Source organism: Ips typographus, linkage group LG16, assembly GCF_016097725.1.
Source record: "Ips typographus isolate SLU linkage group LG16, UJ_Ityp_2.0, whole genome shotgun sequence".
In the NCBI taxonomy this organism is placed as follows: domain Eukaryota; kingdom Metazoa; phylum Arthropoda; class Insecta; order Coleoptera; family Curculionidae; genus Ips; species Ips typographus.
Window position 1 is genome coordinate 8,535,763 of NC_138437.1, and position 16,051 is coordinate 8,551,813.

The window sequence follows — 16,051 nt, forward strand, 5'->3', positions numbered from 1 at the left end:
GTCCTGAACACTGCTTCAAATAAATTTGAGTGAGAGACATATTAAACTTTTAACTGTATGAACAGACATCATGACCATTCAGACCTGGACTAAAACCAAGAATAGAAGTTTAATTTGACAAAAACAAACCTGGACGTCGCTTATCAGCTCGGGACGATACTTTAGCTTGGACATTATTAATCTGGAGTGATTGAGTTTAAGATAGTAGGACACATCAGTTAGCCGCTTGTCTTCGTAATCTCGCCAAATTTCAAATCTTGCACTCCTAGCGTCCGGGATTACTCCGTAGGTGTGCAAACTTTGGCTGCCTTCTGTAAAATTAAAAATAAGTACAAAATATTAATCATTTTTGTACTCTAGAGTCGAGAGATTATGTGTTGTTTAGTTTTTATATGGAAGAAGATTTGAAAAGGATTACATACGAAAACTGAACTAAGCATTAGCGAAATTTACGTTTTGTTGAAAATGCAGAGTGCAAGCTTTTCAGTCATAATATATTTTTTATAGACTTGTGTATTTTTGTATAATTAATTTCAGTCTGGCGTATATGAAAAAATTGTTTTGATAAATTTCAGGTTTTTACCTAGCTCATTGCCTGGATTCTTTTAACTGAAAAAATTTAACTATTTCGCTTTAAACATAGAATGGATATTGTATATTACCTTCGGTCAAATTTACATCGGCATAAAGTAACTTCTCTTTAAAATTCACATAAAATTTCCCTGAAGTGTAATTTGATCCGTGAGCTGTGGTCATATTTGCAGTGTATATCGGAAAATGGCCCCCATATCTGGCCCAGAAAAGCGATTTTCCAATTATATTCTCTTTCTAAAACAAATTTGGCTTACAATACTCGACAAAATGAAGAGCTTTACAGAGGCCATTATATGTAATCAACAACGTTTTACCTTTATTAAAATGTCCTTCATGTCAAAATCGACTTTGGCGAGTGCCACAGACCGAGATAATGACAAATAAGACTTCTTGTAATCCGCCATATATTCAGTTCCGCATTTAGAAGGGCTCCAATGAACATGTCCGAAGCAATTCAAATATAAATTCGTAGCATTGTGTTCGGCCCAAATATTGTACGAATAATTGTATGTCGTCTCTTTTGATTTATCTTCAGCCAGGATCCCGAAAGTCACAGTACGCTCCGAATCGGTTGAATAGTCTATGGTAATCTGACCGTCCAATGAAGAATTTTCGTAACCGTAATTGGTCAATAAGGACACGTCCTAAAATTTCCAAATTAAATTTCACCAAGCGTAAATCGAAAAATGGAAAAACCAACTTTTTCAAAAGAAGGATGTTTAAACAGAAGTTTCATCTCTTTTCGTTTCAGAGCGATTTGTCTCCAGTCCAGCGCAGCTTCAACAGATTTGTTATCTCTGTCCCACACCAGTAATACGTCCGTGGAAACAACAGAATCACTTATATTGTAGAAAGCTTGGGCACTGATGTTGCGTCGAGGGTATGACATATTAATAAGAAACATTTCAACGTCGAAATTATTATCCTGCAATTTTTAAAAGAGTTTATCTTTCGAGGCGTAGAGGTTTTGCGGACAGTTTTTAAACCCTCCGTAATTAATAAGCACAACCGCTCATTACACAACAAAATAAAATTGTACTCGCTCTAATATTTACTTACAGTAGTTTTGTTAATAAGACTGAAATCATATTCAATCCAAATTTTCGGGCTCAATTCTAATCTTGAATGCTGCTTATACTCTTGAGGTTGAATGGAATAATCAGCAGAAAGGGACACGGTTCTATTCAAATGAGTAGCGGTCACGACGTAGGCTTGTCCATCTTGATGTGTTTCTACGTTAATTTCCCCGGTCAAATTAAACTTTGACCGATTGTAGAGATGGTAAAGGTGCAAGTGCTTATTGTCCTAAATTAGGAAAGTTATTACTTAAGTTTAATCAGAGTTAACACAGACAAAAAATTAAGTCATAAATAATTTAAAATAACCTTCATTAAACACAATATGTTTTTACAAAAAAAAACATTAGTTAAGTTAAATTTTGCTTCATTAAAAGTTAACCAACTTCGTCGAAACATAAACCAAAATGCTAAATTTGAGCTTGGTGAAAAGCAGGTTATTTGCAGTCAAAATATTAAGGCCTCACTGACCTAACTTAACAACCGAATCTAATTTCAGGCAAACGTTGAACTTTTCTCATTTCCTAGCACCTAAAACCTAAACAAGCAACAAAAGGTTTCAATCTGTCTTTAGCAGAAAGGATCCGCGGATCTGAATTCAACTACCACAGAATTGCAATTAAAATTATCTAGGAAATGGTTGCTCTTAGCTGTTTTAGTCAAAGATACAGTTTTAATCCCTTAGTTCATACCAGTTGGCGCTTTCATAGTTAAATATTAAATGTAACCTAATTCTAAAGGAAGATGAATAATAAGTAGTGAGAATTGTAAAGTTAATTCAGACAATTGACCACTTTACCCAAAGGCAGTTATAGAAGCAGGGATGATTTACGAGAATAAAAACTTGTAAAAAAAAACAGCTAAAAAACAGAAGAAGCAGAAAAGAAAAATTATTAACATAATATTCTGGAATGTGATAAATAAGAATACAAAATAAGCATTAAGTTAGGATGAGGTTTTTTGTTGGAAGGTCAACTTTTTGTATTAAATTAGTTAAGCCTGGTTTATAAAACAAAAATGATTTAACTTTAGCGTTAACTTTAAGAGAATTTAGAATTTTAAGTAAATTTAAGGTCAGGAGATACAGCTAAATTTAAGGTTAAAGTTAAATATCATTTATGAACGTCTTGATTTAAAACCACTAGTCTTATTCTTAAAATTAATACTAAATTTAATGCTAAATTTAAATTTTGTTTTATAAACCAGGTTTTATTCTGTGGTAATTTAAGTTTGGGTTATTTTTAATAAGTGACAGATTTTGAGATATTTATCAAAGAGTAAAAAGGGGTGAACAGCTGCAACCGTAAACGAAAGGGCCGGATCAAAAACTTTAAATTGACGATAATTCGTATATTTCAGAAGTGGATTAGAGAAATAGCAACGTACCACAAGGTCTGGCGTGCTTATGAGTTGTGTCCAGTGACCGTTTGTTTTTCTCGACTGAGTCATATTTCACCTAAACGAACAGAGAGCCTAACGGTCTGAACACATTCATCACAACCGGATATATACCAAAGTTTAAATCAATAGAGCTTTCCTCTCTATGCACAGACATAGATGTATCATTATACAAGTTATCATCGTTAAATCGTCGGTGCATGTACATTTTGTCACGAAATCCTCCAGGTGACAGGATGCACGCCTCTGTGTTGTTATGCCAGCTCTAGATAGTAAATATCCACCGCAAAAAAAGATTAAAAAGAAGAATGCCCGATGTATTGGAAATGTGGGGTTATTCCAAAAGGTTTAATATTGCGAGAAGTTTGGAATGACTGAGAGTGGTAATGCAAGGCGAGCAATAGATTACAAAGGATTTTATAGGAGCAACTGATTTATTTGATGCACCCACTAGAGTTAGAGCGTTTGTTGCAGCCGTCCCTTGGCGTACCGTTTTCATGTTCTATCCTCATGGACGGCCCCGATGGGGGATATTCACAACTCAAAAATAATTCCTACTCTTTGCAGGGTGAAATTTTAATTTTAAACCTTCTTACCGTTGTTGGAGCATTGTAAACGCTAGACGATCCATTAACATGTTTGTGCACATAATCGGCTCCAATGGGAATTTTTCCGTTCAAAATCTCGACGTGAATCGTATCAAGTCCGACGTCCGCCTGTGATTTCGACAGGCAATTATACTTGCCTTCGAGTACGTTTTCTCCGTTATACAGCACGGTGGCCCTGCCTGTGCTGAGCTCTGCCTTTTTCTGTAAAACTCATTCATTAACATTTGTTTTTTGCTTATTCGAGATCCGATGGAAGATTTAAGAGTTTTTGTCGGCTCGACCCCTGGAAAACTTGTTCGTACAGCACTGAGAACGAGCACTTCCAGAACGGTCTTGTTCCGCTTAATTAATTGCCCCCTTCTTGTCCACCTTATTAAAAGTTAAAAGAACTTATTCTGTAATTTAACACTTTTTGATGGCTCTTCTTCTTGCAGCAGATGCTTTAACTTTATTTAACGTCAAAACATCTCACATCGTTTACATGCACATTAAAAAAAAAGCTAGAATTTTCAGTCTTGTTAATTAAACTGCCTTGTCATTTAAAAAATATATTTGAAGTGAGTTATCGTATGTAACTTCCATTTGGAACTACTTTAAACTTCCTCATTCATGAAAAAAACTGAAATTTTCATGTCGATTACCTATTGAATTTACAAGGGGCTAAAATTGAAGTGCTTTCAAGTAGGCTTCAAACTACACATGCAAAGTACAGGGTTGGGCCGTATATTTAGACAGCTTTATCCGGTGTTTTTACAAATTAAGCAAATTTCATTTCCATTAAGTCAAACTTTGTATATAAATTTCTTTCTGGTTGAAAAATTGGTAAACCGATTCTAGCCAAGTTCAATATCAAATTTCAAATCATGCTCCAGACATTTAACCTTACGGCTGGTTTTGTCGTAAAGTTTAAAGTAAAAAAAGAAGAGCAGGCAAAAACAAGTCTTAAATGTTCCATTTTGGGGACATCCGCCAATCGATTTGGCATAAAAATACATCATAAACCTCTTACGTCATATTCATAATCGACGACTCCAATATGCCTGGTAGCTAAAGGCAATTCCACAAGCAACTCGCCTTTATAGTGCTTTTCTGAAATGGTATTGCCCGTTTTTATGTCGCACTTGCTGTCTAAAAGTGCGCTGTCATTGGCCCAAAACGCTTTGATATATCGATTGTGAACGTTGCTAAAAGGTTCGTATTTTTTATTACTAGCAGTTTCTGATTTACATAGTTGGTTTTAAAAACAGATGAGCCAAAAGCTATTACTGTAAATAATAGGTCCTCACCTGTTGGTTGTGAATTTAAAATCAGCCCCGGTGAAATTAAGCGATTTATGGGGAACTGATACGTTTAGCATACCAAACATATTTGCCAGCTCTACATAATCTATTGTGCCATATACCAGCGATACATCTTCTGGATAAAATGTTTTGCATCTGCAATAAAAAGACATACGGATATGCTACGCCTGCAAATGTCTTCGTTATTCAATTTACGCAAATTCCCATGCAAGTCGATAGATACATTTAAAAATTATACTTTGTAAACCCAAACCGTTAAATGAAACGGAATCCTTAACAGGCTAGTTACTTTTTCAAAGTGCTCTTCATCCAAAGAAAATTCCCGAAAAATGATAACCGTTTATTTAGTTACTTACGTTATATTGTGATGTTCGTCTTCGCTGTTATAAGCAACTTCAGCAACAAACGATTGTTTTTCCCGATACTTAGGGGTTTTCAATTTATACAGCACATCAAAGGACTTTTCCAGCCGTCTCAAATTGGCGTTATTTTGGAATTCTTCCCCATCCCATTCGATTACGGCATTTCCAGAAATATTCTGTTTGTCTTCCAGCAAAACCTAGGACATTGATTTAATAAAGTGACCGCAATACATTGACAATCATTGCAAATCTCTCGTCGTTATTATACCAGAATGACCTAAAATTTTCCAGTTCAATATTTCACTAGTAAATATGGATGCTGCATATTTCTGGCATAATTGAAAAGCTTTCAGTTCTATTTAATTAAGCGTCTAGATTTGTGACATTTAGGTTTGGTTTAACCAATAATTTGAAACCAATTTTGTCTTAAATTAGAAACAATTTTTTTGAAGGAGCTTATTGTGGAATAACAGTTTGTTTATTGCTTTCAAGTTTAGTTTCATTCCTCATCCCATTGAATTACAATTGTAATATTGATTGAATACAAAATGTTTTAATGAAATAATGTTTGTCTAAAATTATAATGCGTTCTGGGACTCTTACAAAATTATTAAATTGAGTGTTCTGTCAGTCATTAAAACTCTGTATACACAAAATCCAAAATTACTATATTTTTTAGATTACGTGGATGAAATTTTCAGTCTACTACAAAGTTCCAGACTGAATATGAAATATTGAATAGGAAGTTTTACGAAGATATCCGTTCAGTGCAGATAGGTCGAACATGCAAATATATTTACCTCGCCCCATAATCCATACTTCCTTAAAGGTTGATTGCTTCGGTACTTGAGCAAATAATCAATAAAGTTGAGCCCATTGCCATAAATTAATTTGGCAAACAGACTGTGAGTTTCCTTAAACTCGTTGGGAATTTTTAAGTGCCCTTCAAGGCTTATGTTGTTTTTCGAAGGGATGTTGAACGAAGCATTGGCACCTGCCCTAAAACCGTGAATAATTTTATTTGTCGCCCTTCGTAACAAGTTATTAATTCCGTAAATGCTTACTCCCATAACTCGTCAATTTTCACATTTCCCCCAGTTTCCAGGTCCTTAAACTCCTTCTCTGGATTTTTATAAAATATTGCCAGTTGTGAAGCACTAGCATATTGGGGATTGGTGTAGCTGCCTACCGCTTTCAATAGCATATTCTCCAAATATAACCATGTCAAATGAATATCGGCCTTCCCCCTTATTTGAGGAAGTGTAAAGTATCCCGCAACGTTTTTCACTACGTTTTCATCCCTGTAAATTATTCGGAGAGATTTTGATAAACATGAAACCGATTTAAAGGGAAAAAAAGTAATAAAATCCCCTTCAACAAAGTGATACCTAATATGCAAAATAGCTATTACATTAAACGCATAATAATTTATAGCTTTAAAATAAATTCCAAGCAAATTTTATTTATTACGCGCTACAGGTATCATTTTGAAGTGCGCATTTGGTCGGTCTCCTGACACTAATATATTAACCTTTATGTGGAAAACAAAACCGTTTTAAACGATAATAGCCTGTCTGAAAATCATTACCAAAAATGGTCAAAAATGAGGTAATGCTTTCTGTTTGAATTTCAGCAATTAGGTTTATAAAAGCATAATTCAATTTCGAGTAGTGCATATTGACAAGTTGGTTAGCATTTAATATTCTACAGGTCATGATTGTTTTTCGACTCATCGAATAATCCAAACTGAAATTGAAAAATCGTTGCAATTTTCTTGAGTGACTGAAACAGCACCAAAATAAAGAAAAAATTGATTGGAATCTAAATGAAATTGGTAGTTAAAATTCATAAGAACGTTTATCTCCAATTGTTATCAAATGGAAAAATAATTAAAAAATTTGCATACACACCCCAGATATGGAAATATCATTTCAATAGAGCAACGCGAAATAATAGCAATTTTTGCATTCGTCATTGTGATTACATTCAGTTTTGTATAGTTTCCAGGAAAACTGAGAGCGAAAACGGAAAGGTTTTAAACTCGCTCCAGGCATAAACCTGATAATTGTTTTTATTTTTTTGTTTGGCACTTACGGCGGTCGTAAACTTTCTTGTTCGTGTTGTACATTATCCAAGAATGAAATTTTGAAATTACGGAGAATTAGTTCGTACCTATAATTTAAACCAAAAGTGGAATGTTCCAGTTTAGGAATGCTCGTAACAGTTTCCACATCAATTGTTGCAGTATTTCCCGCAGATTTAGCAACAGCATGGATGGTTAATCTCTGAACAGGATTAGGTGGATCGACCTGAAATAAACCAGTAAAACAATAACCAATATTAGTATAATAAATAACATTACAACATTCCAGTGGATGAGCGATTAGGGTTTGAAATTTTGAAATCAGACCAAAATTATTGTCAAAGTTGGGAGAAATAAAGCAAAGATCTTAGTGAATAAGTAAAACTTTCGGTTTGTTTAATTACCTGTAAATTAATTTCCCAGTTAAATTTATCGTTCGCTGTGGCATTGCCGCTAAAACGGGTCAATCTGTTGGAATAACTTAGAGAACCAACTAATCCATAGCCTTTTAGAGTTGTTTCAAGATTGTATTGAAAAGTCAAAGGAACGCTATTATCTTGCGGAGTAAAAGTGATTAAAACTTTTACTGGTAAACTTCCTATAAGGTTTGCGTTTCCATTTATTCTGAATACTTTATCTCTCAGTAATAAAGTTCCATTAAGCTCACGCCGGTTTTGAGCTGGAGCCAGGACTTCACAATTTATATGTACAGGATATCTAAAAATAAACAATTTATGAAGTCCTGTTGCGTAATGGCCAACTTTCACGTAATATCCCCCTTTGTTTTAAAAGTCTAGGTGCCAAAGAACACCTTTTAGCACACAAACGATTAGTGGTCGTGTAAAAAGTTCCAGTCAGATATAAAGATCTTTATCTTTCTAACTAACTGGACGCTCTTAATGGCTTTTCAGCTCAAACAAATCACCTACCTCGTTTTATTTTAGAAATTTTTAGGTAGGTAATTTGCAGTAATCGAACCTTTGGGTCCTATCGATTATCATTAAATATAAATTTTTGCACAAACCTCTTGCCATTAAAAACCACCACACTGTCACTTCTGAGCATTTCATTCTCAAACGTTGAGTTCATCTCTGCTTCAATAGGGTTAAGATGAAGAGACCCTACTAACGACGTTCGTTTATCAGTCGATACAAAATCAATTACTGCTTTAGTTTCTTCAAGTCCAGTAAAGGGACTTTGTAGCTCTACAGTACTTTTGAATTCCTTGACTCCTCTGATCAGCCATGATGTTTTAAAATATACCTAAAACATTTGATACCCTTCTTAAATATCAACAGGGGTGAATACAGCATCGATCTAGACGACTAAATTGCTTATACCTATAGCACTTTAAATTCAGCATAACTTACCTCGGACCGCAGCCTCTCTGGGACCTTAAGGCGTACTTCAGCGTAATTGTTAGAGAGGGATGTTAATTTAGTAATACTCAAATGGGATTGGGGAATGGTTACCAGCGGGTTAACCGCATGGAAATCTGATATAAGGCTCGTCCATCCATCCTCAAACTGCAACGACAATCTTAAATCAATCATTTAGCCAATTTTACAATATACAAACAAGTAAGCTAAAGAGCAGGTGCGCCTATTTAAGAAAAAATTTTTTTACAAAAAGAATTCACGCTTATTATGCTTTATCAGATCTACTTTCGAAGGATTTACTCTAATTTTTCCTAAGGAAGTGTATTGATGAAAGGGAAGAGATCCCTTTAAAGACGACATTCTTATTTGGTTACCTGGGGGATGGCAAGAATTTTTCGTCAAATATATGCTGAACACATATTGATTCTCTCATCTATTTCGAAGCTTATTAAATGCAAGCTAAACGTATTTAAACCAGCTTTTTAGTAACACGCAATTAATTTTACTTACATCCAGTCAATTTCTAGATAGGTAGTTTTTGTATCAATTTTGAAATGTCTGTGCGTTTTTTTTAAAGCTTAAGAAATACATTACAAAAAAAAATTGTGTTTCTCACCTTAGGGAAAGATGGATTAAACCACCTCCCATAGCGACAGTAACAATATTTTAATTTGCTTTTATAAAAAAATCTATGTTACGTTAGCAGCCCATTACAAATTAGGAAATATATTTTAAAAATGTTTTTCAATCTGAAATATTTCGTAAACATCCTGTTGCTTTTAAATTATTATTAATATAACAAAACAGTAATTGACTGAAAACACATTCAACTGACAGGAAACAAAATCGTAGAAATAGTCCATTCTAGCTCAAAAAGACTTTCAGTAAACAATAAAGGTTTTGTCAAAAAAAAGTCTCAAAATTTTGAGTTTGACTTCTAGTTTTTGACAAACCCTGTATTGACATAAAAAGAGATTTATACACATAATTTCGGTGTTTAATAAACACCTTTTAAAGAGTATTGTATAAAAAAGTTGCTCAAAAAAGATTCAACAACACTTTTCACACACAAGTGAATAAAAATGAAAATATAGTTCCCAATTATTCTGTCGTTACCGGTCAAAATTTGCTTGGCACATATCCTTACTGCAATAAAATTTTCCGAAATAATACAAATTTTCAGTAAGCAAAAATAGGCTTAACTGAGGATCCACAATAAGGTGGGTGTCAAAAACTATGGTTTATTAATTTAGTAATAGTTGATTACCTAAATATGTGATTGGTACCAAACACTTTAGTAGAGTGTGTTAAATCATTAAAAATTAATTATACGAAATGGATCAAAACAATATTTTAATAGTTCTAGCAAATTGTAATGTATTTTAAATTTGAAATTATTAGTTAGATTGAGGTTTGAAGTAAAAGTGTAAAATAAATTAGTGTCCACATGAAACTCTAATTTGTGAAAACTTTCACAGTTCTTTTCTCGAGCTAAAAGTTTGGAATTCTTAATGAGTTAAAACCTTTATAGCATTAAAAAGCTACAAATTACAAAGTTGGGATTTTTTTATCAATCACATTAAGGTAATCCAAAAGAAAGTTAACCAATAAATTAGGACAAAGAAAGTTAGGAACCGAAGAAACTCGAGATGGTGTAGTGAAGAATGTCATCTCTGGCAGACAATCGAACCGGAGCTGCGGTAAAAGAGGGTCTTTAGGGAGCCATAATATAACCACTCAAGTGCCGGGAGTGATAACTAACAACAGTGAAATAAAGTATTTCAGGTCACGGGTTTGCCTCCAAAAGTCAGATATTCGGATTTAAATTGAAAAAGACAAGTCGATGAATCGATATAAATGCCCGTTGATTTTCTGAAACATAAAAGGATTTTTCCAATGTTTTTACGATACAGTTTGAAGAATGGCAGCCTTTTATGTGTGGTATAAATTTGTTTTTTCATCAATTTAGTTGAAAAGTTAAAGCTGAAAAATCTTGTTCAGTGTTTATCAAACGTTTCGTATTTCGGTGCGAATTGCAATAGACGAATGATTCCGAAAAGCCGCGCTAACTAAAACATAGAATTTCGAAATAAATTCGATGATTGTGTGCGTCCTTTTTTTTGGTACATTTCCTGCGTTAACATACTGTATAATAAAGCTATTCAATTTAAAAGTCAAAGCGTTTATTTAATTTCTTACTTCCGTGGTGGCGTCCAGAGATATATCACTCCTATTTGTTGTGAATAATAGCTTGGTACGATAAAAATTCTCCTCGGTTTCAAAAGCCCCAAACAATTTCAACTTTGGAAAGGCTTTAAACGGGGTATTTACTTCTAGTGTAACGTTGTAAATTCTATCGTCGGCATCCTGACGGTCCACATTATATTCAGCTAAAACACTAGTCTGGAAAAGCAAAAATAAATATATTCCCGAACCATACGATAAATGCAATTTCACTTACGGTTACTGGTCTAGAATCGTTTTGAAAACTTAAGCCCAAGTTAAAGAGGTAGTGTTTACTTTGAACAAAATACAGTTTGAAATCCGAGTTTATATTCTTGAAAGTTTTATAAGGAGTTACTATCCTCAAGGTATTGCCCATAGACAAGACGTCCTGTAAAAAGATCGTATTTTTACAGCAAACACTGGCAAACAGTATGTAAACAATTACTAACGACGTATTCAAACTCGTCGAAAATGGTGGCCACTCCATGGGGTAAGTGAATTTTTGATTGGAAAACATAAACCGGACCCTTCTGATCAATTTCGAGTTGTCCCTTCATTGTGGGAATTATAATTGCGTCCACTTCTATTAGTCCTTTGAAACTTAGGAAATCGTCATCTTGGCTGCTGTTGCGTAAGGTCTTAGAATAATACACGTCGCCAACATTAATTCCCAATTCCTTTAATGGCTTCGGTTTCGGCTTTCCTATTAACTTCACCCCTAACTACAAATAAATAGTTTCATTACATAATCACCTATCACGACGCTGCTAAAACATAGAAACTCCGCCAATTTATTACGGAATGAAGTGCTTCTCATACCTACGTCAATTAATTTTAATGTCGGCCATTAGGAGTGGGAAACTCGAAAGAAAACCGAGATAAGGGGATTAGCAGAAAACATATCTAAAAGAGTTATAATGATTCATTTTATTTCTCTAGTTTTGTCAGTTTTATTTTCGGAACAACTTTTCTAAATGTGGAATGTGTTAAGGAAGATTTATAATCAACGTTAAGTATTCTAACAGTTAAAAGTTCAACTCCGCGAAGAAGACATGGAGTTGAATATTCGGAGAGGATTATGTAATATTGAATTACGAACAACTCAGTTTATTTTTCTTATATCAGACAATTGAATTACAAGATCTTACGGATGACTTATTTTAAACCTTGTCAAGTAATTCAAGCAAAAGCTTTAATGCCTAAAATATCTCTAGGTGGATTAACGTAAAGCTGATTTCCATTTTAACGTAGATTTTATTTAATTTAACGAACACTTGTATGTGTTAACTTTCCCAACTGACGTGATATAGGGGAGTAATATTTGCTTAATATGGCGAGAAAGTTTTAAACCTATAACATAACAAGCTTATGGTAATCTATTAAGAAAATTTCGTCGGAGGACCGCCTTGAGGGAAAAGTTTAAGTGTCTCGGCATACATAAAGTCATGAATTTATAAGTGGGGATTTTGGATTCCTCCTCCAAGTCGATCAGATTAGATTTCAACCTTATATCGACAAATTTTTACCTTCAAATATTTACCTTGTATAAAGACATTTTCAAAGACATTTCAAAGTCTAAGCCATCCTTGTATATCAGTTTGGCCACGACACCGTTGTCTTCAAAATCCTTGATGGGTGTGTAAATCTTGTATGTGTATTGGAAGTCAATGATATTAACATAATGCGATAGCCCGGAAAATCCCAACAAAAAGGAATTCCAACCTATTCGGAAATCTGCCTGAAAAGTTGATTTTATTAGTTCTTTCTTTCCCCCTGATAGAACGAAAATATTGAGTCGTTCGACGACATATTCTGTTTTGTTGTGTGTATCGCTCAAACGAACGACTTTTTTATATATAGTGCCCGGAAAAAAAGGCCAATCCATTAGCTACAGATGTGCAATAAAAAAATAATTTATCTAAAATAATGATAATATTGTCTATGGAACTGTAGCTCATAATTTAGTTGGTTATGACTCACATTGATTTATAAAAACTTGTGTGTTAAAATTCATGATGTCTGTACAAATTACTTACCTCTCCAGGATGTAACTTAAACACAACTAACATGTTTTGCAAGAATTTCGCTGGTGTGGCAAGCAAAAGTTTCACATCGAAATCCATTAAATCATTCAAAGCAAACAATACTTCAGTCCCCAAATTTCCAGTTGGGTATGTGACCAAGGCCACAAAATGCCTGTCTTTTTTAGACAATTTGAATTTGCACTGGTAACTTTCGTCCACAGTGGTAATATTAGCGACAAACATGCTGTCCATGAGTCTTTTGAATTTTCCTTCCATGTCGATAACCAGATTTTTGTGATCCACATCAATATCCGCAACTCCTCTTAGGTATTTGTCAGCTGTGTAGTAGATCTTACTCAAGATTATACCTTTTTCTAGTCCTTTAAATGGGGTTAGAGTTTTAACAGTCCCAGTCAGATTTGAGAATTTATCATTGTTTTGTAATTTCCATTTACTATCCAAATCAATTACGAAGTCTGGATTATACTAAAATAATTTTTGGTGTACACTAGCAGAACATATTCTTAAACTTACCATTAAGTGCAATATAGAATTGTAATCGGTTGCATTATGAAAATGTTTTATAGTAGTGTTCACATTAGGAATGTTAGTTAATGTACTTTGAACTGAACAGCTGTATCTACAGTCAAATTCCAGTTTCTTGGAAGTGTAATCACCAAATAAGTCTATGGCAATTTTTTGCCTAGGACTCCAAGTAAGACCTCCATTCAAACTGTACTTATTCGCTAAATGCTCAAACCTAAAAATTTCAAAAGTGTTGAGTTAAGTACTAAGTCAAGTTGATATTAGTCAACTTACACTGCAGAAAGCTTCATATTTTTAAAGGCATCCAAGGGAGTATTAAGTCGGGACGATATTTCAAAAAATATCTCGTTTTCATATCTGTATTTGACGTTCAAATTAATGGCGAATGATTTGCTGTCGTCCCAGGAGACACTGGCCAGCATATCGATGTGACCCTCTAAAACCGGAAGTTTATTTAATTTATTTCCTTTAAAACCCTTTTATGCGTCTAACAAAGATTGTGACATATTTATTTGAGTTCATGAAACCGCGAAAACTGGATTTTATGGAAATTTTAATAAAAATTATCGAGATTTCGAGGGGAATAGAGGATTTGACGGTGTATTTTGATCTCTTTAACAGAACTCAAAAGCTGATAGCATGCCTTTTCTAGCAGAATTAATTCAAGAGAAACCCTCCTGCAGCAATTTAGTTTAAGTCTTGGACTACACTTTTCACTCAGTATCCTTTATGTTGGGGTTTCACAGCAAATCCCAACTTTAACTTCTATTCATCCTACAAAATTGCCTTTCAGATGAGTTTGTAATTAATTGCTATATTTGTCAAAGTTTTAGGATCCAAGCTAATGAAGCTCTAGGATATTTTTAACGATTTAATAGCAATAACTCTTTAAGCCCCGGTTAATTAATAGTCGGAAACTCAGCGAACAATGCTTTGGTCCTATTGTACGTTCTGATACCCGCAGGTGTCTACCCTCATAAAAAACCGGCATAGTTTATTATAACCAGCTTTGTAATATAACATCAAAGAGCGAAAATGACAAACAGCGCAAATTAGGCCTTTAACGGTACTTAAAAACATCAATCACACAGACGATGCTTACTTTCCAGTAGGAACTGATATTTTCCAATAATAGTACGTCCCGGGTAACTAACTATCACATCGGCGTTGTAATTAAAATCCGCTGCTTTGGTAAAATTGGCTTCAACAAACAATTTTTGATTTGGATCTCTATTTGCATCCCAGTTTATATCAAAACCCAAAGCCTTTTGTGTCTCCCCGTTGAATCCCCACATCGAAAATTCAATATCTCTTAACCTAAAAAAAATCATACAAAGTTAGGAGAGTTAATTTACCCTCTAAATAGAATTGTAATTACTGGTCTATGTGCAATTCCGTAGTTATTTTGAAGTGGGGTCCACGGTTTACAGCCGCATTCAAAGTGTACAACTTTGCTTTGTATTTTACTTTAACATCCGTGTGCATTTCCTCTTCCGATATCGTTTTGTGATTCAGATATGCTTGGTAATCGTTATTGTCGTGTACAGCCTGAAATATTGTCAATTAATCACCTGTCCATTAATTGTGTAAATAACTAAACAAAAATAGTTTCTGCCACTGTTGATTAAAACTAACATTAGTGTGTTGTTTTGGATTATAAACTGCTATAGCAAGTTGAAAAGCAATTTGGAAGCGGGAAGTTTACAACTACTGGCTAGTCTTCAATCATACTTTTTAATTCATTCTTTAAACAATAACTCATGACGACGAATGAAAACGGACGAGCAAGGAAAAAGAGAACGTTTTTGCCAGAACGTTGAAGTAATAATTCGCGTCGAAAGGGTGACAAAGACATATGGGACTTGAATCTTAAGGTAGGTAAGCAAACTGAACTTCTTGTCCGACTTAGGCAATCATTCGCCACGTGTTCCTAATAATTAAGGCCGACATTTTCTCATTATTCTGCTTGTCTGTTCTCACTGACAGCAGCTTACGCTTAAGTCCTTTCCCACTTCGATGGAAATGGTGTTTGACTCCACTTCGAACCTAGTAAGCTTTAATTACCCTTTTACTATCTAATGGTTTTCGATACATTTTTTTAAAAACTTTTTTCAATAGTAGGTTAGGATCAAAAAGTTATACTACTGTGTTAAAAGCCAAATTCCTTCGGAAGTAAGTTAACATAAATTAATTACGTTATCAAAACTTGGCATTACCTTAATATCAACTTTCAAGTTGTCATTGTCTCTATAATAGACCAAATCAGCGCTCACATCTTTGAAGTTGGGAGATTTAAGAAAAACTTTCAGGTGGTGGTCTGAAGTTATTGCGGTACTGCTATCTTGATAAAAACCCACAGCATGGGCGCTATGGTTACTAAACGTGGTTCCGCTAACTGTAAGCTAAAATTGCATTATATGAAATAGACTTACAAACAGAAAATTTTAGGTTGTT

The 16,051-nt window shown here is 34.2% G+C and overlaps 1 protein-coding gene across 1 annotated transcript in view; it reads right to left on the reverse strand.

Moving 5' to 3' along the window:
- LOC145738646 (uncharacterized) overlaps window positions 1–16,051 on the reverse strand; it is a 44,979-nt gene that overhangs the window by 14,231 nt on the left and 14,697 nt on the right. The window contains exons 16-40 of the mRNA XM_081993559.1: window positions 15,814–15,999; window positions 14,976–15,145; window positions 14,700–14,914; window positions 13,871–14,033; window positions 13,586–13,811; window positions 13,064–13,537; window positions 12,568–12,765; window positions 11,477–11,749; window positions 11,263–11,415; window positions 11,001–11,204; window positions 8,793–8,948; window positions 8,447–8,685; window positions 7,827–8,139; window positions 7,512–7,648; window positions 6,404–6,640; window positions 6,140–6,338; window positions 5,334–5,536; window positions 4,963–5,112; window positions 4,686–4,860; window positions 3,665–3,877; window positions 1,654–1,899; window positions 1,295–1,519; window positions 909–1,238; window positions 663–828; window positions 130–311 (exon numbers count right to left, since the gene is read on the reverse strand). Of these exons, the coding sequence (XP_081849685.1) occupies window positions 130–311; window positions 663–828; window positions 909–1,238; window positions 1,295–1,519; window positions 1,654–1,899; window positions 3,665–3,877; window positions 4,686–4,860; window positions 4,963–5,112; window positions 5,334–5,536; window positions 6,140–6,338; window positions 6,404–6,640; window positions 7,512–7,648; window positions 7,827–8,139; window positions 8,447–8,685; window positions 8,793–8,948; window positions 11,001–11,204; window positions 11,263–11,415; window positions 11,477–11,749; window positions 12,568–12,765; window positions 13,064–13,537; window positions 13,586–13,811; window positions 13,871–14,033; window positions 14,700–14,914; window positions 14,976–15,145; window positions 15,814–15,999 (5,433 nt within the window). The remainder of the gene's footprint in view (window positions 1–129; window positions 312–662; window positions 829–908; window positions 1,239–1,294; window positions 1,520–1,653; window positions 1,900–3,664; window positions 3,878–4,685; window positions 4,861–4,962; window positions 5,113–5,333; window positions 5,537–6,139; window positions 6,339–6,403; window positions 6,641–7,511; window positions 7,649–7,826; window positions 8,140–8,446; window positions 8,686–8,792; window positions 8,949–11,000; window positions 11,205–11,262; window positions 11,416–11,476; window positions 11,750–12,567; window positions 12,766–13,063; window positions 13,538–13,585; window positions 13,812–13,870; window positions 14,034–14,699; window positions 14,915–14,975; window positions 15,146–15,813; window positions 16,000–16,051) is intronic.